At 46.5% G+C, this 24,229-nt stretch overlaps 1 gene segment (V, D, J or C); it reads left to right on the forward strand.

Moving 5' to 3' along the window:
- Window positions 1-19,356, forward strand: part of LOC115516202 — a 59,563-nt gene extending 40,207 nt beyond the window's left edge. The window contains 4 exon segments of the C gene segment in view: window positions 15,373-15,627; window positions 17,178-17,222; window positions 18,024-18,131; window positions 18,816-19,356. Coding sequence covers window positions 15,373-15,627; window positions 17,178-17,222; window positions 18,024-18,130 — 407 coding nt within the window.
- Window positions 19,357-24,229: the final 4,873 nt, after the last annotated feature.

A 24,229-nucleotide genomic window follows, 5' to 3' on the forward strand; every position in this document is an offset into this window, starting at 1 on the left:
CAATGCTGCTAACTCAGAATATATATTTTCTACCATATTATTTTTTTTTTTTACCTTTTAAAGAGAGTCAGTGTCAAGGTATCAGGAGGTAAATGTTTGAGTTTCCTTTGGAATCAAGTAACTTAGTTGTTCATTCAGATGCTCCCCTTCTCTGCTGAGGGTCAATATGAACCTCAAAATGTTTTGGATTTTATACTGCCTCCTTATTGTCTGTCTTAGAAAAGTTTCCTTGATTTTTCCCTGCCTAGGTACTTAGATTTTGCAACTTACATTTATCCAGAGTATACTTTGCTTTGAACCTCTCCATAATTGGCCTCCTGTCCCAATAATTATGCACAGTAAAAATCAGTTCAACTGTTTATGATCACTGGGTCTCATCAATAAGCTAGGGACCACAGCTGCTTTTAAAAAAAGAAAGAAAGAAAAAAAGAAGCTTAAGATACGGCCCCTGCTCTCAGAAGTTCCAGTCTTATCAGAGAAACAACACTTATATATTGAAAGTCTAACAATAACTTACATGTGAATTTGCCAAGATGGGTACTGTATGTGGTCATGCACAAGACCTGGGACCTGGCAGGGAGTCCTGTTGACTGGAGACAGGACAGTGGTGACAAGGGTCAGTCCGCATTCCCAGGCAGAGACCAAGCATGATTCCACCTACGTGCTTCTGGAAAAGGACTTATGTCTGTTATCTGCTGAGATGTTTGACTTTCTTGAGGACAAAAAGCCCCCTGGGCAGAATCCTTGAGTGAGGTGAGGATAGAAACTGCAATGAGTCAGGCTGAGTCACCAGGACTCTTACTCAGCCCCAGAGAGGAAGAGGTGACTGAGTCATGCCAAGGCATGTTTTTAGCACGGAGCCCCAGCAGGGCATGCTGGAAATGCTCTCGCTCCTACTCTTCTTTCTGGCAAAGTGAAAAATACATTTTTGCGTATGTTACCCAAGAAAATAGTACCTTCTTTTCAGGTGTGTCAGCTGAGGTAAGAAAATGCCTCCCCGATGCCTTGTAATTTCCATCTTTAGAAATACACCTACCCTGACCTAGATTGGAGGCAGGTTTTTCCGCAACCTTTTGTGAAGGCTCTGTTCCCCCCCCTCCCCCATCCCCAGAGGAAAATAGCCAGAGGCTGTGTTTGTCGATAGCTATGATGAGGAATAGGGAGGTCAGTGGGAGGTGGCACAGCTAAACCCATTAGGGTGGTTGTAGCATGCATTACAGGGAAAACAGAAGGATCAGGCTTTCCAGGTCCCCAGCTTTTTTTTTTTTTTAATGTTTATTTTTGAGAGAGAGAGAGAGAGAGAGAGGGAGAGAGAGAGACAGAGTATGAGTGGGGGAGGGGCAGAGAGAGAGGGGGAGACACAGAATCTGAAGCAGGCTCCAGGCTCTGAGCTGTCAGTGCAGAGCCCAATGTAGGGCTTGAACTCACGAAGTGTGAGATCATGACCTGAGCCAAAGTTGGACGTTCAACTGACTGAGCCACCCAGGTGTCCCTCTAGGTCCCCAGCTTTTAGAGCTCCAGTGAAGGGAGTGTGTCCGTCATGAGAGGGTGCACAAAACCAGGACCTTTTTGTAATGCTCTTACCCAGAGTGTGGCTATGGGAACAACAGACTCACTTTTGGGAAGGGGACCCAGGTGATGGTCACACCAGGTAAGTGAGCTGGGATCCTCCTGTACAAATTACCTCCCTCCCATCACCCCCAAACACTGTTCCAACCGCCAGCGCTGGACAACTTCTTCTGTCCATGGGGGCAGGGGACATGTCATTCATCGATGCCCCACACCTAAGGTTCTTAGACAGTGACTGTCCCAAACCTTTGCCTGTCCTTTGTTTCTTTTACCCTCCGCTTCTCTCAGCATCGCCACTGACCATGCTCCCATCCTCCATGAAAATCTGCCCTGCTCTTCCCTGAGATTGGGTTTCAAATTGCACAAAGACCCACAGAGGTGAGAGCTGGAAGGGGCCTTGGGGACATCTTGTTCTTGTTGTAGGGGGAGCCAGAGGCCCAGGGTCCAAGCACCTGTCCAGGGCCATGCTGGGCATGCAGTGAAAGGCAGGGGCGAGGCCCCAGCCCCTCACTCAGCAAGCCCTGAGCTCAGCAAAGACACACAATTCTTTGCTAATCTGACTCTCAAGCCTAGTGCAAGGTAAGCCCTCTGAGGACCAGTAGCATGCACTGGCCAGGAAACCAAGAGCTGAGTTCCCACCTCAGTTCAGGACCTCAGCTCAGGCCGTAACTTCTGAGAGGTTAGCTTTCCCATCTCAGAAGAAGGGAGCATGGTCTCTGGTTCTCTCATCCTTCAGAGATTTTATGGAAATTCTTGTGACTTTTTTTCTCTGTACTATGGTTCATAAAAGCCAGGCCCTGTCTGAATCAAGGTCATTAGGAATAAAGGAATAAGGGGGTGCCTGGCTGGCTCAGTCAGGAGAGCATGTGACTCTTGATCTCAGGGTCATGAGTTCAAGCCCCATATTGGGAGCTAAAAAAAAAAGGGAACCAAAGACCTTTGGATGCTTTGGCCTATTTCCAGGTGGTAAAGAGGGAAGGAGAAAAGTACCAATCACAGGAAGGGCCAAAATCTGCTTGGAGTCTGGCCTACAACCAGGGAAATGCAGGGACTAGACCCATGGGCCTCAATGCAGGAAGAAGCGGAGGAATGGGAAACCCTAAAGAGCTAAAGAAGGGGAAAGACAGAACAGAAGCCTTTCAGGAAAAGGAGATAGAACAGCTTCAGCACAATGTACTACCAAATGTGTCCTGGGCCCTCCAGCCTTGGAGACTTCCAGAAGCCCCTTGTATCTGACAGAAGAGCAGCAGGATCAGACCCTTAGTGTTGGCCAAGCGGGCAGGGTGGTGGTGCTGGTATTGGGGAGTCACTCCCCACTTCTCTGTTGCCAGGAACGTGATATTCTCCTGGGTAAAGGAAGTGAGGCACTCTCCAGCCCCCACCACTGGCTCTCATCATCACCCCTTGAGGCTAAGGCTCAGGAGATTTCCTGCAACTCTCAGAGGGTCCCCAGTGTTTTTTCCCCGGATTATTGCCCCAGCACCACTCGGGCCGTCGGTAGGGGGAGGTCACATAAGACAGGATTTAGCAAAGGCTTTCCTCGCTGTGGGTATCAGGAAGCAACTACAGACCTATATTTGGAAGAGGGACCAGCCTTGTTGTTCATCCATGTGAGTATTATAGAAATTACCATTTCAATAAGGCAGATTTTGTAGACAGCAATATATTATGGAAGGATATCATAATAATGAGAGTCCGTGATGTGGTCTGCTCCATCCTTTGTTGTCTGGGAGTAACTTAGGGTGTTGGGTCTAATGAAATGGTCAAGGGTCTGCTGAACAAGGGTATTACACGGTGCTTTCAGAGGACAAATTCTCAAGTTTTGAGAAAAGACACTTCACTCTTGGTTCAGTTTCTGAAGCAGGACTTTCTTCATGGCAGCCAACAGGTCTACCCCCTGCCTCAACCCTGTGGCTGAGACTCTCTCTCATACCTCCCCTTGGATCCATGAAATACCTGTCCTATGTGAAAGTGTCCCAGCCAGAGTAAGGCACCCAAGGGTGCTGGAGGGAGGGGCATGTGAGGCAGGGATGGGTCTCCTCTAGCGGCGAGAAGCCTCATTTCTTTCCCTTAGTGTAAAGCCTTGCTGGGAATCATCACATTATTAGCTACTATTTACTGAATGCCTGACATGTACCAGTGATATTCTCTGTCTTGCTCATAAGTTCTCTTGCAAGGTTCACATCCATGCTAATGTCAGGTAGCTGGTATCATGCCCATTTTACAGATAAGGAAACAGAGGCTTCCCATAAGTAACGTGCCCACGATCACACAGCTAGGAATGACAGAGTTTAACTCAAATATATTTGACTTCTGACTATTGTTTTCTTGTTATCCCTGCTACCACATCTCTCCTGCACTCTGAGAAAGAAGACCCCAGATCTCAGAGGCCACTTATTTGGTCTTTGCTTCGCCCATCCTGAGTCCTCTTGCCATGGTGACTATGGCAGCCTTGGCAAGGACTTGGCATTTCTGGAGAGATCAGTAAAGTCATTGGATTGGGTTGGCAGGATGCAGGTAAGGCAGGCAGGGAAATAGAACCGTGGGCATGAGGTGACATGGAAAGAGAAATCTATCATAAAACCATGGAACAGGCTATTTAAAAGCCCTGTTGCCAAGAGTGAACACTGTGAACCCATGAGGGGACCAGGCAGCCGCCCTGGGTGGCAGAGGGCAGGTATTTGTACTGCATCATATCAGGGTGCGGGGACAAGTGGCAGAGCGCTCAATTTTGGGAGTGGAACAAGACTCCAAGTGCATCCAAGTAAGTGCCTGACCTTAGATTCTAGTCAAAGACACAGAAAGTCCCTACTCTGCTTTCTTAGGTGATGAATCTGCACTTCCTGAGCCAATTTCTCATGTTTCTTCATGAGACTTGAATGTTTTGAAATTTTAATTTCCAGCCACTGGCTCAATAGTGGTTTATTTTCTAATGCTAGAAATTGCCCACGGGGATTGGCCTTTTCATCATTCCTGAGACAGACTCTTTTGCTGTTTCTAGACCCTTTTGAGACAAAAGATCTTTATCAGAAAAGAAATTATGACTGATTATGCAAAAAAATATATTTTTGTTATCATCTAGTTTTCATGAAAGGTGGGAAATTAAACTCCCCAAAGATGCTGGCCATTGGACACACTCACAAAACTCCGTATCTAATCAAGAGCTGTAGTAAGAGCTTAAAGCCTAAATAATGCAATAAAAACCATAAAAACTTCAGAAAATAGAACCATACAGAATTCAAAAGAGAAATGAAATAATGCTAATAAAAGAAGATAGAGAGCAGGACTGCATTAAAAATGAATTCAAATATTTAGAGGTCTTTTCTATTCAACAAATATTTACAAAGCACCTACTATATTCTGAGCACTATGCTAGATGTGAGGGGGGGGAAGGAAGGAAGGAAGGAAGGAAGGAAGGAAGGAAGGAAGGAAGGAAGGAAGGAAGGAAGGAAGGAAGGAGGAAATACAGAGTGTCTGCCACCCAGGATCTCCCAGCAGGTAAACACTCATATAAACAGACGATTCGGCACAGTGTCACCATGTTGTAGAGGAGATACATACAAGTTGCGATAGGAAGAGAGAGAAAGGCATGCCCTACCTCCTATCTTAGTTGCCTGGTACTTATATGCATTCTGCACTGTATTATAAGCTCTGTGAGGCCAGAACCCTCTCGCCTTTATCTTTACACCTCCACAGCCCAGTCCAATGCTTGGCACAAAAGTGTCACCAATGGGGCGCCTGGGTGGCGCAGTCGGTTAAGCGTCCGACTTCAGCCAGGTCACGATCTCGCGGTCCGTGAGTTCGAGCCCCGCGTCGGGCTCTGGGCTGATGGCTCAGAGCCTGGAGCCTGTTTCTGATTCTGTGTCTCCCTCTCTCTCTGCCCCTCCCCCGTTCATGCTCTGTCTCTCTCTGTCCCAAAAATAAATAAACGTTGAAAAAAAAAAAAATTTAAAAAAAAAAAGTGTCACCAAACATGATTATTGAAAAAATGCCTTCCGGCTAAGGGAGTCAGAGAAGGCCTAAGCGGATGGGTAGTAACTGTTTAGAACATGTTGCTTTATTTTTTTTTTTCTTAAAGTTTATTTATTTATTTTGAGACAGAGACAGCATGAATGGGGGAAGGGGAGAGAGAGAGAATCCCAAGCAGGCTCTGCATTGCCAGTGCAGAGCCTGATGCGGGGCTCGAACCCACAAAGCCATGACGTGAGCTAAAACCAAGAGTCGGATGCTTAACTGACTGAGCCACCCAGGCATCCCAGAATACGTTGCTTTAGACAATAGTAAGTGTTCCCCAATGGAGAGAGTTGTCAGACTTCAAAATGGGATATTACATCCATCCAAATGCACATGGGTGAAATAAAGCCCATCTCTCTGGGGAAAACTTCCTCTGCTTTGACCTGTTCATTAGTGCACTTCAGCAAAGCCTCTGCCCTGCCGTGGGTCTGTTCAGGCTGTATTTAAAAGCCTGAAACCTATCATATTCCTCAAGAACCAGAGTTCAGAGGCATGTAAGAACTATAATGCCTGTGATAGGGAAGCAGCATAAATGGGTTTTACTGGCAAAAAGGAAAAAGGTCTGTTGATAAATATGTCTCCACTTGAGAGACCACCCAGGAAACTTTCCTCCATTAGGACCAGAATCTTCTTTGAAGTACACAGCTTCAAGGTGTATAGGAAGGTGTGTGGAAGGAAGACCAATAAATTCATATTTGGGAAAGGTTTTAAAGTTGCCATTGTTTCTAGAAGGTAAACTATGCAAAGTGTTAAAGCAACGTGGTTCCTGCATCTTGATTGCATCCGTAACTGCCCTCGAGCTGTTCCTGATGGTGGCAGGAGAATTCACTATACAGCTGACTACATGTTCAGCAATTCCCCAAATAGAATGAAGCTGTTTCATGATAATTAGAAAGAAATAATCAGAATCAATGAGACCCCTAATTGTGGCCATAGGCAGAACAGACTCAGAACACAGAAAACTTAAGGATTAAAATTAGGCTAAAATTTAGAATGGAATTTTAAATTCTTAGAGATAGAAAAGGAACTTCTAAGGAACATACATATATATCTAAACCTGTATATGTTCCACAGATGTTAATGGATGTTTTAAGAAAAAAAGATTACTGGATCAAATGGTTGGGAAGTTCTGGGTTCTTTACTGCAGAACTTCTCAGAGCCTTTAAAACTAGCTAATATGCCCTGTTAGTATACAGTATACAGCACTTTCCAAACTTATTTGAGCTTAGAATCTTTTTTTGCAGAAAAATTTAGAAAGAGTAGAGTTCTGTGAAATTCTCACCAAGAAGGATTTATCTAAACCACTCTCAAACTTTGAAAGATTTTTTCCCCCTTTGGATGTCAACCCTAACCTTAGAAACATCTGGAGAAAGAGATTCTCAAGCCCCGTACATAACTCCCTCCTGATTCGCACAACCTTCAGAGTTAAGCAATCTTCCCTGTGCATTTCATGTGAATATTCCTATGGCAATTTTAGCCTCTCTTTTTCTCTGCCCTCAAGAAATAATAAAACTACTTTCTAAAAGAAGGGCCTTGTGCAGGCCTCCATTTCATGATTCAGCCCTACCCTAGGTTTTCCATCTATTGCCAGTGCTCTGAATTCTCTTTCAAGGTTCATTTCCTAATTAATTACTGGCTCATCTTCATACTCTTCCAATTTTCTTCCTTCACCTTCAGTGTGGGACCCAGAAAGGGTGTTCACCCTCTGGGAAGGCCAGAACAGCTCAAGGCTAACTATGAGGGTAAGATCTGTGGGGTTATTACACTGAAAGCTGAGAAATTAGGACTCAGTGACCCAGACTGTTTGCTAGTGTCAGAGAAAGGGTGATCTGGAGGAGTCTGTAGAACAGAGGAGATGTTGCTGCCCCAGGAAGGCTGGGCCTGCCTAGGTTAGAGTTCTTATAAAGCACCCTGCTATTGTGTGTTGTCTGGTAGCTACAATAAGCTGATCTTTGGAGCTGGGACCAGGCTAGCTGTGCAGCCGCGTGAGTATGACCATGCACGTGTCAAGGGCCAAAGTAACTGACGACCTGTCTATGAGAAAACAGGCAATGATTTATGGCAAACGGGGAAATATTAAATACTAGTTTCCCATTTCTACAAGCTTTCTTGGTGACTTAAAATGGTCCCATTTCTCATATTAAAGACAGAAATGCCAAGAGCCAGTTGAGTAAATGAAAATCTGAGCAGAATAATTTACAGAAACATAAAAAGATTTCCAGATACTCTGTGCTCTCAAGCGAAGCTGATAATATCAGCACCAGATAATCTGATCATTCAGGAAATTAGCTCCGTGCCCTTGGGGGAAGGAATGACTTAATAGCGAACACAATGCTTGCAGGTAGCTAAATTCCTCCTTTTGGCTAATGACTTACCTTCTCACAGAATCTTCCTCTCTGGAGTTTGGTAGAGTTTTGAACCTCTCCCAGGGTAAAAGTAACCCCGACTCCTATCTGAATGGCAATTATATGATGTGACAGAGCAAGGCATGGAGGCAGGATGGTATGGGGTTCGTAGCAAATTCGAGGAGCTGGCAGATCTGGGGAAAATTCTGGCTCTACCCTCTCTAATAAAGCCTCCTTCCTCAACAGCAAAATGACAATAAGGACATCATAATAATATAAGACAATGTCCAGCCTAAAGCAAGTAATTAATAAATGGTAGCTTTTAATAATAATTATTATTATCTAGAAAAGATATCACCATCATCATCAAGGCCTTGCTATAAAAGGCTTACATTATTATAAAGAGAAGGGGGAACAGCTTCCCTGGGATATAGGAAATCTAAGAAACAAAGACTCAGGGAGCCTTTGAGGATGGTACTTTCACAGCCTGGTGGGTTCAGGCAGATTTATGTCAGGAAGGATATTAGAAAGGCCTTAGCTGCAGTGAGGATACAGCATGGATACCAGGCTAATCTTTGGAGCAGGAACCAGACTGAGTGTCCATCCAAGTAAGTAAAGTGGGGCAAGGATCGACATTGACAATTGATTCTTCTTTGCCCAAGATGCTAAGTTAAGCCCAGGTATTTTCTTCTGAAGGATCCCAAATGGATCTTTCCACCCTTCCCCAGAAAATTCCCCCAACCAGCACTCTGTGCTTGGGAAACATCTTCAGACTGAGACTTTAAGAATCATGAGGCAAATGATAAACAAGTAGTCCTGGACCTTCCACGAGAAGATCCAAGATACTGCTGCCCTGAACAGGGGTTTTGCTCTACTGAATTCTTGGTTTATTGAAATCACAACCTCCAACCCAGGGCACTACAGCAGGATAGGGCAGGAGGAAAAGGGATGAACACACCAAAGTCTCAACCCAAAAGAGCAGAAGGTCTAACTCTAAAAAGTGTGATTCTCTTGTCTCCTGTGGGAGATCAGTGCTTCTCCTATTGAAGGAGGAGGTAGATTTAGTGAGTTTCTGTAATGGTGTCACCTGCAGTGTGAATACTGGAGGAACTGTGGGCAAATTCACATTTGGAAAAGGAACCCAAATGTCTGTAATATCTGGTGAGTCGTCATCCCAGGTGGCACCCATGGGCCAGTGAGTGTCACTATTCCTTTCCTCAGGGGTATCAGTCTTACTATGGTAGGCTGACTGTGGGTGTTACAATGAATTGTCTTCAGAGGCCTGGAGCTGTCTTGGAGCTGGGACCAGGCCACCTGTGTGCCCACATCACTATCAGTTTTGAAAATCTGTGTTTCTCTAGGTCAAACACATTAAAATTTGACTTTAATGGTTCAATGGATATTTTCTAATGCCTTCTGTGTGGACATCACTCTATAAAGTGTTAGATTGAGTGCGAAGAAGTCTAACATAGATGGCTGACCTATTCCCAAATAGGATGAAAACTAGCCAAAGGCACATAACTATTATAAATTTAGCAACCTGAAAACTATTTTAGTATTAACCAATTGATGACGTCAATAGGCACAACAGAGATTCAAAGGAATAAGGTTACGACTGGGAGCCAGCCCAGATGGATAAGGTTTTATGCAGTAGAAAGGATTCATTGAGCCTGAAGGACGGGTAAGATCCGTATGGGCAAAGAAAGGAGAGTAGGGGGAATTTCAGGCATAAGGAACAACAAGAAAGAAGGCATGATGTTGGGCATGAACAAGGCACGTGCATTTTGGCCTAAGAAAACACATCTGATAATAAATTCGGATGCAGAGAAAGGCAAATAAGATGTCTTCTTAGACAACAGAGAAAAGGGATTCTAGAGCCTTTGAGAGAAATACAGATAATTAGGGCCGAAGGCCCCCACTAGGAAATCAGGGATCCAACTTAGAAATACAGACTGGATGTGAATGTGAGAGGAGCTGGCTCCTTCCGTGGACAGCTCAAGGCCTAGGGACCTCCCTTCTTCCTTCTTCAGTGGGCTCTAAGAGGTGGGTTACCCCATCCCTCAGAGGAGGGGAAACCTAAGGGTTTCTGTAATGGAGATATTAGGGGTGGCATGAAGGTGTTGCCTCCCAGCTGAAATTTGGCAAAGGAACCAGAATTTTCATAATTCTGAGTAAGTCTGCCCATGCTCACCAGAGGCTCAGTGGGACCTGGAGTCAGGGTTGCTAACTCACACTTCCGAGTTCCTGATACCTAACTACGAAGCACAGATTTAGTGGTAAGGAAGCTTTCGATCATTATGTGCCCCTCTGCCTCCAAAGCACTGAGCATCTGGGCATGGGTTTCTGTGGTCAGTTTTGAATTAAAATGAAAGTTTAGTATCCAGAATAGTTGAACTTCCACATTGAAAAATTGATGGTCTTGCTAAGGCCAACTGCTGAGATGTCATCGGTGGTAGGATATGTTTTGCTAAGGTGCAACAGAATGCCTCTCCTCCCAGGGCTCTGGCAGATGGACCCCTAAAGACCTCCAGATTAAAAGTGACTCATTTCTTGTCTTCAGACAAAAAGAGCTGGACAGGAGAAACAACAGCAAAAATGCAGATAGAGAAGCCCAAAGTGTATCATTTGATGACAACTAGACTTGAGAGAGGCCAAAATCACCTCAATTCTTCTGACTTCATTGATTGCTATTTCATTTTGATCTCTCACTAGCAAAGTTGAGCAAAAATTGGCCTGCCCCTGTTCGAGTCACCTCCCACAACAGACTTAGAGATCATTTTTAAGACCCACACTCAGCCCTTAGTGCCCTTCCTCAAAATCTCATGTTCTGTGGCATAGCTCTCTCCAGACCAACGCTGTCCAATAGAAATTTCTGTGACAATGGAGATGTTCTATCAACCTGTACTGTCTAATATGGTAGCCACCAGCCACATGTACCTACTAAGCTCTTAAAATGAAGGTTTTAATTTTTATTTGTTTTAATTTATTTATTTTTTAATTTATGTCCAAGTTAGTTAGCATATAGTGCTATAATGATTCAGGAGTAGATTCCAGTGATTCATCCCCTATGTATGACACCCAGTGCTCATCCCAACAGTATCCTCCCTGATGCCCGTTATCCATTTATCCCACCTCCCCACCCACAACCCTCCAGCAACCCTGTTTGTTCTCTGTATTTAAGAGTCTTTTATATTTTGTCCCCCTCCCTGTTTTTATATTATTTTGCTTCCTTTCCCTTATGTTCATCTGTTTAGTATCTTAAATTCCTCATATGAGTGAAGTCATATGATATTTGTCTTTCTCTGACTAATTTTGCTTAACATGATACCCTCCAGTTCCATCCACGTAGTTGCAAATGGCAAGATTTCATTCTTTTTGATTGCCAAGTAATACTCCATTGTTAATGTGTGTGTGTGTATGTGTATGTGTGTATATATATATGTATATGTATATGTGTGTATATATATATGTGTGTGTGTGTATATATATATATATATATATACACACACACACATACACACACACCCCACATCTTCTTTATCCATTCATCCATTGATGGACATTTGGGCTCTTTCCATACTTTGGTATATATATATATATATATATATATATATATATATATATATATGTATATGTGTGTATATGTATATGTATATATGTATATATATACACACATATCTGTATCCCTTGGATAAATACCTAGTAGTGCAATTGCTAGGTCGTAGGGTAGTTCCATTTTTAATTTTTTGAGGAACCTCCATACTATTTTCCAGAGTGGCTGCACCAGTTTGCATTCCCACCAGCAGTGCAAAAGAGATCCTCCTACTCCACATCCTTGCCAACAACTGTTATCGCCTGAGTTGGTAATGTTAGCCATTCTGACAGTGTAAGGTGGTATCTCCTTGTGGTTTTGATTTGTATTTCCCTGATGATGAGTGATGTTGAGCATTTTTTCATGTGTCAATTGGCCATCTGGATGTATGAAGTGTCTATTCATGTCTTTTGCCCATTTCTTCACTGGATTGTTTTTTGGGTGTTGAGTTTGATAAGTTCTTTAGAGATTTTGGATACTAACCCTTTATCTGATATGTAGTTTGCAAATATCTTCTCCCATTCCATCAGTTGCCTTTTAGTTTTGCTGATTGTTTCCTTCGCTGTGCAGAAAATTTTTATTTTGATGAGGTCCCAATAGTTCATTTTTGCTTATGTTTTCCTTGCCTCTGGAGACATGTTGAGTAAGAAGTTGCTCTAGCCAAGGTCAAAGAGGTTTTTGCCTGCTTTCTCCTCAAGGATTTTGATGGCTTCCCATCTTACACTGAGGTCTTTCATCCATTTTGAGTTTATTTTTGTGTATGGTGTAAGAAAGTGGTCCAGGTTCATTCTTCCGCATGTTGCTGTCCAGTTTTCCCAGCACCATTTGCTAAAGAGACTGTCTTTGTTCCATTGGATATTCTTTCCTGCTTTGTCAAAGATTAATTGGCCATACATTTGTGAGTCCATTTCTGGGTTCTCAATTCTGTTCCATTGATCTGAGTGTCTGTTTTTATGCCAGTATCATACTGTCTTGATGATTACAGCTTTGTAATACATCTTGAAGTCTGCCTCCTGCTTTGGTTTTCTTTTTCAAGATTGCTTTGGCTATTCGGGGTCTTTTCTGGTTCCATACAAATTTTAGGATTATTTGTTCCAGCTCTGTGAAGAATGCAGGCATTATTTTGATAGGGATTACAGAGAATATGTAGATTGCTTAGGGTAGTATTGACATTTTAACAATATTTGTTCTTCCAACCCATGAGCATGGAATATTTTTCCACTTTTTTATGTCTTCTTCAATTTCTTTCATAAACTTTCTATAGTTTTCAGTTGATAAATTTTTTACTTCTTTGGTTAGGTTTATTCCTCAGTTATTTTATGGTTTTTGGTGCAATGGTAAATGGGATCGATTCCTTGATTTCTCTTTCTGTTGCTTCATTATTGGTGTATAGGAATGCAACTGATTTCTGTGCATTGATTTCATATCCTGCAACTTTGCTGAATTCATGGATCAGTTCTAAGCAGTTTTTTGGTGGGATCTTTTGGGTTTTCCATATAGAGTACATGTTGTCTGCAAAGAGTGAAAGTTTGACTTCCTTCTTGCCAATTTAGATGTCTTTTACTCCTTTGTGTTATCTGATTGCTGAGGCTAGGACTTCCAACACTATGTTAAATAACAGTGGCGAGAGTGGACATCCCTGTCTTGTTCCTGACCTTAGGGGGAAAGCTCTCAGTTTTTCCCCATTGAGGATGATATTAGCATTGGGTCTTTCATATATGGCTTTTATGATCTTGGGGTATGATCCTTCTATCCCTAGTTTCTTGAGGGTTTTTATCAAGAAAGGATGCTATATTTTGTCAAATGCTTTCTCTGCATCTATTGAGAAGATCATGTCCTTTCTTTTATTGATGCGATGTATCACACTGATTGTTTTGCAGATATTGAACCAGCCCTGCATCCCAGGTATAAATCCCACTTGGTCATGGTGAATAATTCTTTTAATGTATTGTTGGATCTGGTTGGCTAGTATCTTGTTGAGGATTTTTGTGTCCATGTTCATTAGGGAAATTGGTCTGTAGTTCTGCTTTTTAGTGGGGTTTTTGTCTGGTTTTGGAATGAGTTTTAATTTTTAATTGAATGTTCATTTTATTTAATTTTGGTTAGCTTTAATTTAAATAGCCACATGTAGCTAAAGACTATCATATTGGGGAGTGTGGTCTAGACCTTCTCTAGTCTGATGCTGACTGGCTCTAGGACTTGAGTGAGTGTTTAACCAGGACTCAAAGTTGGACATCTGGCCCCCACTGCAATCCCTTTTCCCCTCTAAGCTCAAACTGCATCTAGTGGCACCTTATCTTCTGCCTTCTCCTCAAAGCCACATTCTCTCAGCACCTCCACACCCTTCCACATCCCCCTCCCCAGTCCCGCCCATGACTCCCACTGATGATTAAAAAATCCATTGGGGTGTGTTGTGGCGCATAATGGCTTCTGGTCTCTCCTCTCCCTGTAAGATTTATGCCTTAGGGCCTTAACCCACAGTGATGGCAGACTCCCTGGATATGTGGACACTGGAGGGGAAAAGGCAGAATCCCTCAGGGCCAGAGCTTTGGACATCCCTCACACGTGACCAGGGACCCACCCTTGTTCTGCTGTTTCAGGGACGGCCCCACACCCTTGGGATGCCTTGACTAAGCAACCCAAAGCCATGCCAAGGGCTGATTTCCCTGGTTTCAGGTCCAGCCGGAAGTCTGCATTGCCAAGGCCACCCTGGCTGGCCTCACACATGGGGTGCACTCCTGGTCTGAGAAACCTTGCATGCATGATGAGGAGCTGTGGGAGCAGAGAACCACAGGGGCAGGAAGCTCTAGTCCCAGTGCTGCTCTAAACTCTCTGGGTGGCCCCAGCGTGTTAACCCTCCCAGCAAACCTCTGCTTCCTCCTCTAAAGGCAGGAGGTCTGAAAGAATAAACAATGAGAGTTACATTAAAAACACAAAATCCTCCAGAAATACTGAATAATGATTCTCAGCACTAAGGAAAAGCCTCCAATAGCCCCTGCTTCATGGGGGGGTGAAGAGTAGAAACTGTGTATAACTCGGTAGCACATTATGATGGCAACGTCCTAGTGGTATCAATAGCTGCAATCACTAACATTTATTCAGTGCCTTACGGTTTATTAAATATAATTCTATAAGGAGAAACTCCCCCTTTGTTTCTCAGAATAGCCTGGTTAGGAAGGTGGAAGAGGCAATATCTCCATGTTACAGATGAACTTCCTGACATTTAAGGGGCCGATGTGACTTGCACAGGGCCTTGTATCTAGTGAACGGTAAAACCAGGTCTGGGATGCAGGTTTATTGTCCAAAACTTTTATCAGTGAGAAGTCTTCTGGTGATGTGACCCTCCTTCCAACTTAATGCCAGCCAATAATAAACCTCGGATTCTTGTCAATACCCAGTCTCAGTTGGGGGAGACCACCCCAGATTCTAAGGCATACGGTTTGCTTTGCTAGGACTTTTTTCTAGGCTTGTTTTGTCCTGCCAGAGCTATATTGTTGCTTGGTAGGCCCCTTGTGCTTTTGAAGAAGTTCCTATTAACTAAAAGAATGAGCAATACCATTAAGTAGCCAGCCCTATGTTTCTCGTTTCCTTGAATGGCCGGCAAGGCCAGGCAGCAAGCCTTCACTGAGAGTCTGGCCGCTTGGTCAGGACTCATGGTTTATACCTGTCCCTGACTCCCAGGCCCTTTGGAGCAACTGGTTTCTGGAATGTTCTTTCCCATTAAAGCCTGAGAATGTGACTTGTCAGTCCCACAGAGCCCTGCTCTTGCCCATCACTGGCATCTGGACTCAGGCCTGGGTTCGGGCAGGAGGCAAACGGACATCTCCTAACCTGGGTTCTTTTGGCCCACAGCTATTCAGAACCCTGACCCTGCCGTGTACCAGCTGAAAAGCCCTGAATTCAGTAACATCTCTGTCTGCCTGTTCACTGATTTTGATTCGAAAGTCAATGTGAAACCATCCACAGAGTCCAACATGATTAGATTGAAAAGTACTTCACTGGACATGAAGACTATGGATTCCAAGAGCAACGGGGCCCTGGCCTGGAGCAACAGCTTTGATTTGGGATGCAACAGTACCTTCAACTACACCTTCCACTCCAGCTCAGGTGAGTCAGCCTTGGTGCCTGTGCAAGCTGAGTCTCTTCACTTTGAGAGGCCTGGTTATTCCCGGAGTTCAAGTGGAGGGCATCTAAAAGCTGCTCTGACTGGTGGTCTCAGCCTCATCGATGGTCAGTAAAGCCCTACCCTCTTGTCACTGAGCACCAGCGAGCTCCATCCTAGCAGGTCGCAGGCTGTTGCAGGCAAAGAGCAGATGGGGAGAAGGTGGCAGTAAGGGCACTGGCTTCTCACCTGCCCTGAGTTCCTGCCTCCTTGCCTCTGCTCGGGCTGTTTGCCCCTTTTGCTGCTCTTCAGGCTCCAGTCTAATGCCTTTCTCCAAGATACCACCCCTTGTCTCTGTCTCTCTGCCAAAGGTCAAACCTCACCCAGTCATTTATTCATTCAACATTGATTGTGCCTGTACAATATGCCAGGTGCTGGAATGGAGGAGTAAATAAGTCAGATGAGGGGTGTGCCATGAGGAAGCTCCATTTTAGTTGGGAGAGACCATCCATCAGCAAGCAGAAATCTAGACAGCTTCAGATTGTAATATGTGCTTTAACTTGGGAGTTGAGGAAACAGCCAACTTTGGAACAAAAAGTCAGGGAAGGGCTCTCTAGAGAAATGCCCTGTGAGATGATATTTAAAGGATAAGAAAAGACCAGCCGTTCCAAGGGCAAAGGAAGGATCCTATGCAGGCCTGAGGCAGGTGCACAGTGAGAAAAGGGGGAGAGCAGCAGGAAATGGGATGGAGGAAGTAGGGAAGGGTCACAACACAGGGCCTCCTAGGTCATGAGAGGACAGCCACCATTCTAAGTACAATGAGAAGCTATCGATTGGTTTTAAGCAGGAGAATGACATCCAATTTACTTTTTTTAAAAGAACACTCTGACTGCTGAGTGGAAAAGGGATTGTAGGAACCAAGAGTGGAAGCAGAAAGGAGGCTATTGCAGCAGAGAGATGATGGAGGCCCAGACAGGGAGGCAGCAGGGGAACTGAGTGGCCAACACTATCTCAGATTTAAAGTTAGACCCAAGGAGGGGTGAGAAAGAAACAGGAGATCAAGGAAGGCAGTTAGATTGTATGCCCAAGCAGTTGAGTCAGTGACAGAGCCATTTACTGAGATGGTGACAACAAAGGAACAAATTTAGAGTGCAGGGATCCAAACTTTGTGGGACACATGAAAACATCCACACTCCTTATAGCACTTGTCACTGTGTATGTCTTACTGCCTCTTTTCAGACACCAGACTGGAATTTACCCAAGGGCAGGGTCTGTGTCTGATGGCTCCTTGTGGCCTTGTGTGTCGTGTAATGTGTACTTTGCACGACCAGTGTTTGTTACATGAATGGAGTGGTACCCGGAAGCTACGGTGTTGATCCCACCAATGCCAGGGGCTCTCCTAGCAGGTGCCCATATGCAACAAGTTCCCTCCAGACATTTCCATGAGAGAATGTGGAAAGCCTATAGACAGACATTCATCTGCCCAAATCCAAGGTCTGGGGTGGGAAAGTCAGCACACTCAACTCTAAGAAAATTTCTTTGTTTCTCCTTTTAGAATTTCCCTGCGATGCCAATGTGGTAGAGAAAGGCTTTGAAACAGGTAAAAGAGGGGTCTATCCTGGCTTGAAATGCATCCATAATCACCCTGACTAGATAGGAGAGTTGGGAAGGAATATGTGGATCTAGAATGAAGTTAGGAGGAACAGGAACATTCTGGAATACCCAGGCTCCTCTCACCATCTCTAACGTTCTTTTCCCCTCTAAGTACTTTCAGTATGAGTCTCTAGTTTTACTAGACCCATGACTCACTCCTAGGCCTCTGTATTCCTTTCCCTTGCTCCATCCACTGTCAGGAGAACCAAAGAGAGTTTCTCGGTGGCCCACCTATGATATTTCCCACTGGCTTACACAAAGGCCTGAACTAATCAGGTTACCCTAAGGACATTTTCTCTCTGTCTGCCTCCTTTCAAGAAAAGCAGCAGAACTCACACAGCAGTAGTCTTATCTCTCAGGATCCTCACCTCTCCTCACTACCTACCCTGGACCCATCCATTTCCATCTGAGCCGTTTTCATTGAATGGTCCCTCTTGGGGTCCAGACACCAGCTTCTCACTCAGGGGCCGAGATCTAAGGGATTACAGTGAGTTCTGAGCACCACCCCATCCCCACTCCTGAGGGATGCAGAAATAAAATAAATACTGAGCGCAGTTGGTGTTTTCCTTTTGAAAGGGAATCCTCTTAACCCTGGAGGAATGTACAAATATGCTTAGGAGGGGATGTGTACCCAAGTTCAAAGGGAGAGGTGGGCTAGGAGCTGAGGCTTTGGGGGAAATCATGGGTAGGTCATAGGGGCTGTGTGGACACATCGGATGTACATGCTAATAATCTCTTGGTTTTGCAGATATGAACCTAAATTTCGACAACCTGATAGTGATCATGCTCCGCATCATCTTCCTGAAGGCAGTTGGCTTTAACCTGCTCATGACGCTGAGGCTGTGGTCCAGCTGAGGTGAGCAGGCATCTCCTGTGTGAATGCGGGCCGTGAGGGTCTTAGGGTGGGTCCCCAAGGTCAGAAAGCAAACCTCCCCCCAGGGTCTTGCTTTTAGGTCCTAAGGCTGGGCACACCGAACTCTTCTAATTTTTCCTGTTAGGGGTCCCTGTTGTTAATCACAATGGCCTGGATCACTGGTATAACACAGTACACTCCTCAGGTGACAACAGTTACCTCAGTTGAGCCTTGTCTCTCCCGTGAATCACGAAGAATGGCTGTTATTGTCCTCACTTTGGAAGGAAGAAGTTGAGGCCAAGCAACATCAAGGGCCACCCACTAATTAGAGTCAAAGAATAAGAGAATCTCAGAACCCAGGCTCATTCGTACCCATGCCTTCCACTGTCCCCATTTCCCTGCAAAACCTAGAGGGGTCCACAATTCCTTTCCTCATCTCCTCCACCCCCAATATGGTGGGAAGATATTATATTCCTAATACACCCTAATCCTGGCTAGCGTCTCCATACCCTTCTCTCCCAGTATCCCTGGTCATCCTACTGACAAGTGCATCCTGTTCCACCACCAGCAGAAAGAACTCCAGAGTCCATTAGAACTCTGCACATAGAAGCATCTCCATCACATCCCTAACTGTCTTGAGTCTGTCTCCTCAGTACCTAGCCTGACTTCTGCTCTTCCCTATCCCAGGTCGCCAAGAATGTGAGAGCCCAGCGCTCCCCTGCTCCTCCCACACCTTCTCCCCATCTTCAAGAAGAGAGGCACACTCTCTGCCCCCATGGAGAATAAGGTTCCCTCCACCTCTCTGGTCCCACTGGCAACGCCACTGACCGAACCCTAGCAGACATTTGTGATCAAGATGCTGAAGAGCTGCCAAACACCGCTGCCACACCCTCTGTCCCCTCATCGCTGCTTGTCACTGCCTGACACTCCCGGCAAAGGAGCTGCTGCTGTGGCCTCACCTGGCTGGGGAGAAACTCCCCGACCTTCCCCTGAGACTGCCCATATGTCCCCTGGATGAGGGATCCCCAGTGGGTCCTCTCGAGCTCTAGCTCCTGGAGAATGTTGTGAGGAGTTTATATATTTTAAATTATGTTCATAAAGGAATAACACATCACACTTGTCCCCAAGATGTGAGGAAAATTATTATCTAGGCCCTGCTGTGCTGTGTATCTGAGCCACATTGTATATTCTGCTACCCATGACTTCATTAAAGGCGATTGAAAGAGCAGAGACTGTGTTTGTGTTTGACTGGGTTTGGTCAGGGTCACTTTCGGCTTGCTCTTGATCACTGGCTGGGCAGAAAGAAACCAAGGCGTTCATCCTAATGTCATTCAGAAAGCCTAACTCAACAAGTTGCTGAAGTCAACCTCTTCCTGGAACAACCTCTTAAAAATTCCACTTAGAAGGCTGTGCTGGGGGCCAGGCAAACCCACTTAAAAGTTTAGGTCCCTGCTCTTCCGTTTTCAGGCCACACCACTGGGCCACCCATAGCAGGAGGCTCGCGTCCATGACTGGTAATGACTGGCAGTTGAAATTTGGCAGACGGGGACCACACAGCAAGTATCCCCAAAATGCCACCCACTGTCTCCTTCCGGGAACATTTCCTTTGCCTTTCCTTTCAGACTCAATTCCCACTGAAACGGTGCATTGCCCCCACAAATTCATGGCTGGTGACCACCCACGACTTGAATGCCTGGGTCCCAACCCAATGCCCCAACTTTGGGGTGCCCAGTCTAAGAGCAGGGGAAAGGGGTGAAGATTAGCCAGACTTTCTACCCACCCCCCAACCCCGGATGTTAGAAATGGGTCCTCTCCCCTCAAGCCCAGGGACTCTGCCAAGGAGAGTGGATGTCTCAAGCTCTCACCTACAGGACAGAAGGTAGGGTTCCCTGGGGCCCCTGGGATTCTTCTGAGTCTTCTGCTACCTGAGTGCCTTTCCTGGGGTCATGGACACTTATGGGAACATCCCTCAGAGATTCGGCCATCCTCCTCACAATTACTGATGTCAAGCCCAGTGCTTACCAATTCCCAGGGGTAAGAGAGAGACCTATCCCCAGACACCTCTATGGTTCACCCATGTGTCTCTGGCCACACCAACCATTAATATACAAATCCTTCCAAGCTACAATTCAGGCCTGCTTCTTATCACAGGGATAGAGCCACCAGTTCAAGAAGTGATTTAGGCATGTCCCTCTCCTCCATGAGCCCCAGGATCACCACCTATAAAATGTCATTTAGGACTGGAAGGCTGCCTGGAAGGAAGATGCATGGAAGCTCCATGCATCTCTGATTCTGTGGCCTCCATTCAGAACTAAGAACCATTGCCAATCTCCTGGCTAGCTTTACTGAGGACAGTCACAGAATCCTCAGTTCTCTCGGAACCCCCTCATCTGCAGCCTGAATACAAGTCCCTTTAAAGATCATTGGAGGGAACATCGGCCGAGGAAATCTCATTCTGGCAGATCACTGTCACACATAGGACAGAGGCCACCTTCCCAAAAGTGAGATTCTGCCACCTGTGGGGAGCTGAAAACTGCCTCCCCATGAATCTGACACAATGCCAGAGATCCCACCATTGGGAATTTCTTTTAATTAAAGGATTCTCCTCTCCATATTAAATGCAAATGCCCCTGGGAGGGTTAACAGAGCAGGACTTTATCAACCGTTAAAAACCTAAGGCAAATTCGTTTATTTTTTTTTCTCCCCTAAAGTAGTAATTCACTTTGGTCTGTATGCAAAAGACCCAGGCACAGGATGTGTGGGTGGCTGGAGAAGCAGCTCTGCTCCTGAGAGTTGGCAGCAAAGATGCTGAGGCTAAAGGAGACACAGGGGCTTCAGGGCAGGGGACCGAACAGAGAGACCCCTCCAAGAACCTGGGAGGAAGCCCAGAGTGAAGGAGGCCAAGGGAGCCTGTGGAGTCATGCCAGCCCTGGGTCCTCATCTGTCAGGGCTCTGAAGTCATGGACCCCTAAGGCCACCCAAGGACCTATGAGGTGATGGGCAGTGGCTAGGGATCCACTGAGACCCACAGAGAGAGCAGGGGCTCCTGGTTCCAGGCCCAGCCCAAGCCAAGGGTGACAACACCTCGGGCAGGTAGGAAGCCATCTGGAAAGCAGAGACATTTCTATCCCAAACCAGCGCTCCTCGATCCCAACAAGAACCCTCCCCCAAGTCTAAGGTGGTTACACCTAAAGCCACCTAGAGCCAAGTCAGGGGGCAGACCAGGAGCAAGCGGGTGTGCTGAGGGAGTGGTGCAGAGACTGTGCTCATCTTTATTCACTCTGCCCTCATGTCTGGCTGCAGGGCCCATCAAGGGTGTCAGAGGGAATTAAAGTAGGCTTATGAGGTGGCCCAGATACAGGGTTCCTGTGCCCACTGGGAGGGTCAGTGCTGGGCCTAGGGTCACTGCAGCAGAGCCCCTCAGTGCAGTAAAGGACCAGGTGTTGCTCAGCCTGGAAGGAAGAGGCTGCCGAGGAAACCTAGAGACACAGTCATTACATACATAGCAAGGCCCAGCCCTGAAGAATCCCAGGCCCATGAACAGGGACCAGCCTCAAGGAGAGGAGGCCACTGTCCATCCCACTAGGGAATATGTCACCAAGGCCAGTTGTGGAATGGATTCGTCTGGACAGACACCCTCCTGCCCTGAAGGCAGAAGAATGAACCAAATGACTTCTCAACCCCAGGCCTAAGATCCTAGAGAATTCTCTGACCCAGAGACCTACCCCTGAGTGTAAAACTGGAATCACTGTCCTGTCAGGAGAAGGGCAGGCTACACAAGCATGCGCTTCAGGAATACCCTGAAGTGGGGTCTTCAGCTCCAACAGAGGGACCCTCTGCCATGACCCACTGGCTGCTGGAGAAGCAGCCAACTGAGTCTTCAAGGATTATTCATCTTCTTGCTTTACCCATTAAAATCCAACCCCTCTGGGTCACCTGGGAAGCCTTAACAGGTATCACCTTAGTTATCAGGTAACATCTTGGCAAGAAAGTCCACTCAACTATGCACTCCTCAGGATGGGAAGTGTATCTTGTTCATCTGTGTGTCCGCAACACCTAGCACGGTTTCTGGCACACAACAGACCCTTAATATACACACAACTAGCAAATGGACAAATAAATAATTAGTGCCGTTTGGCATTGGGAGGGAAACCAAGTTGGTGGGGGAGGTGAGAGGAGCATAAGAGAAAGGGAAATGGAGATTAATAGAGGAGTTGGCCAGGTGAGCCACTATTTCACAGTTTTGCCAAGAGCTGAGAGTAACCTGTCAAGAACTATCAGGAAAAGCAAAACCTGAGTGATGGTCCATTGGCCAGTGAAGCCCCCAAGCAGGCAATCATCCAATAGTCTGGAGGGTGTTACTCTGGGAGAACACAGAGGGAGCAGGGTAGGAAGAACCCCCGACACAGCCCAACCATTGTAAGGTCTGGGCCAGAAGGTCACATGACTGTTCCACCTCACTTTCCCCACGTGGCCTATCTTAAAACCACTTCTCCAGTCTACCTCCCTGGAGCAATGTGTGGGACAAAGGGCTCCTGACTGAGGACAGACCTGCAGAGAGTAAGCCAGGTAGGGACCCCGTGCTGTCATTCTGTTAATAAGTGCGCTGACTGGTGAGAAGCCTGCAGGACCATCTGAGCCCTGCCTTTGTATAAGGCCACCTGGTTTCCAGACCTCATTTCACCCAGACACACACATGTATAAGGTTTCCTCTGAGGATCACGCCGGAGAGCTATATTTTGAAACTAATAAACAGGTCAGACACTGAGTCAGTAGCCAGAAGTAGGACAGGAAGTGGAAAAAGTCTCCCACTTCCCTGCAGGTGTTTGGGGGCTAAGGGCCTCCCCTCCCCATTTCCATGACGTCATGGTTGCCGAGAGGGCAAATGGGGCACCCTTTGAAGCTCTCCCGCAAAAGCCACATCCTCTGCAAACAGGAGTTAAAAATACTGAGTGCGAGATAGCATCGCCCCAGGCCACGTGCCGGGGCCAGGCTGGCTGGGCCGTTATACCGCCACCAACCGCAGGTGCGACAGGAGGACGGAGAGCTGGGAGGGGCGCGGAGCAGGGAGGGGACGGGGCGGGGGGAGGGCTGCTGGAGGGCAGCAGGCCGGGGAGGTGCTGCACACCCCGTTGCAGAGAAGCCTCCCCCGCCCGCCTCTGCCCCTCCTCTGAACCAAGCACTAAGATCAAACCTTGACCACACCTGATTAAACATTTGCTTAATACAGGGCAGGCCCTCAAGGCTTACGTCCAGCCCACCCTCCCTGAAGCCACATCTGGCCCCACACACAGCTGGAGCTGGTTGGTTCTCGGAAGAAGACCTTTACTCCAGGCCGAGGCTGAAGTGCTGGGTGATGGCCCTGACGGACATCTGCCTCTCAGAGACCAACAGCCCAGGATGCAGGAGACCAATAGGCAAGGAGCCTCAGAACTAAGACCAGAAACCGAGACGCAACGCAGGGCTTGGACGTCCCGCTCGGTGGTAGTGTCCCCCGCCGCCCACCGGGGGGCAGCAGCGCTCCACCAAAAAAGGCCTCTTTCCCTTAGGCTGCTTATTCTGAGGAAGGGAAGCCCCCCAAAACTTAGGAAAACCTCCTTCAGAAGAAAATAAAAGGGCAGGTGACTTTCATTCCGTGAACGGAGCCCCTGATCATTGCCAGTCGCTGCACGGGGCTCCAGAGCTTTTGTGATCCTATCACCTCCCCGTAGAGGGAAGTGGGTCCTGGGTCAGGCCCCGCAAGCGGCAGGGGGCACTACCTGCCCAGGATCATCAGGCTCGCTCACTCACGCTCAGGCAGAGCGCTAAAAGGGGAGCCTAGGGGGAGGAGCTAAGGGGAGCCTTAGGAGATTCAGAACTGGCATTAGGGTCCACCTTCACCCTGGCCTGGTGCCTGGATCAGCAAATGCCCAGAGCCTCAGTTTCCCAGTGAGATCAGTGCTCTCTCACAGGGTAGTTTAAGAACCAACGCCTTCTTTCACATTGCTTTCCTGCCACGTGCCGGACCCTGTGCCAGGCTCTGGGCGTTGTCTCTGTACAACTGCATGACTCCACACAGATGAAGTCCAAGAATGGGCAAAAACAATCACCAGTGACAGAAA

This window comes from Lynx canadensis, chromosome B3 (assembly GCF_007474595.2).
Source record: "Lynx canadensis isolate LIC74 chromosome B3, mLynCan4.pri.v2, whole genome shotgun sequence".
In the NCBI taxonomy this organism is placed as follows: domain Eukaryota; kingdom Metazoa; phylum Chordata; class Mammalia; order Carnivora; family Felidae; genus Lynx; species Lynx canadensis.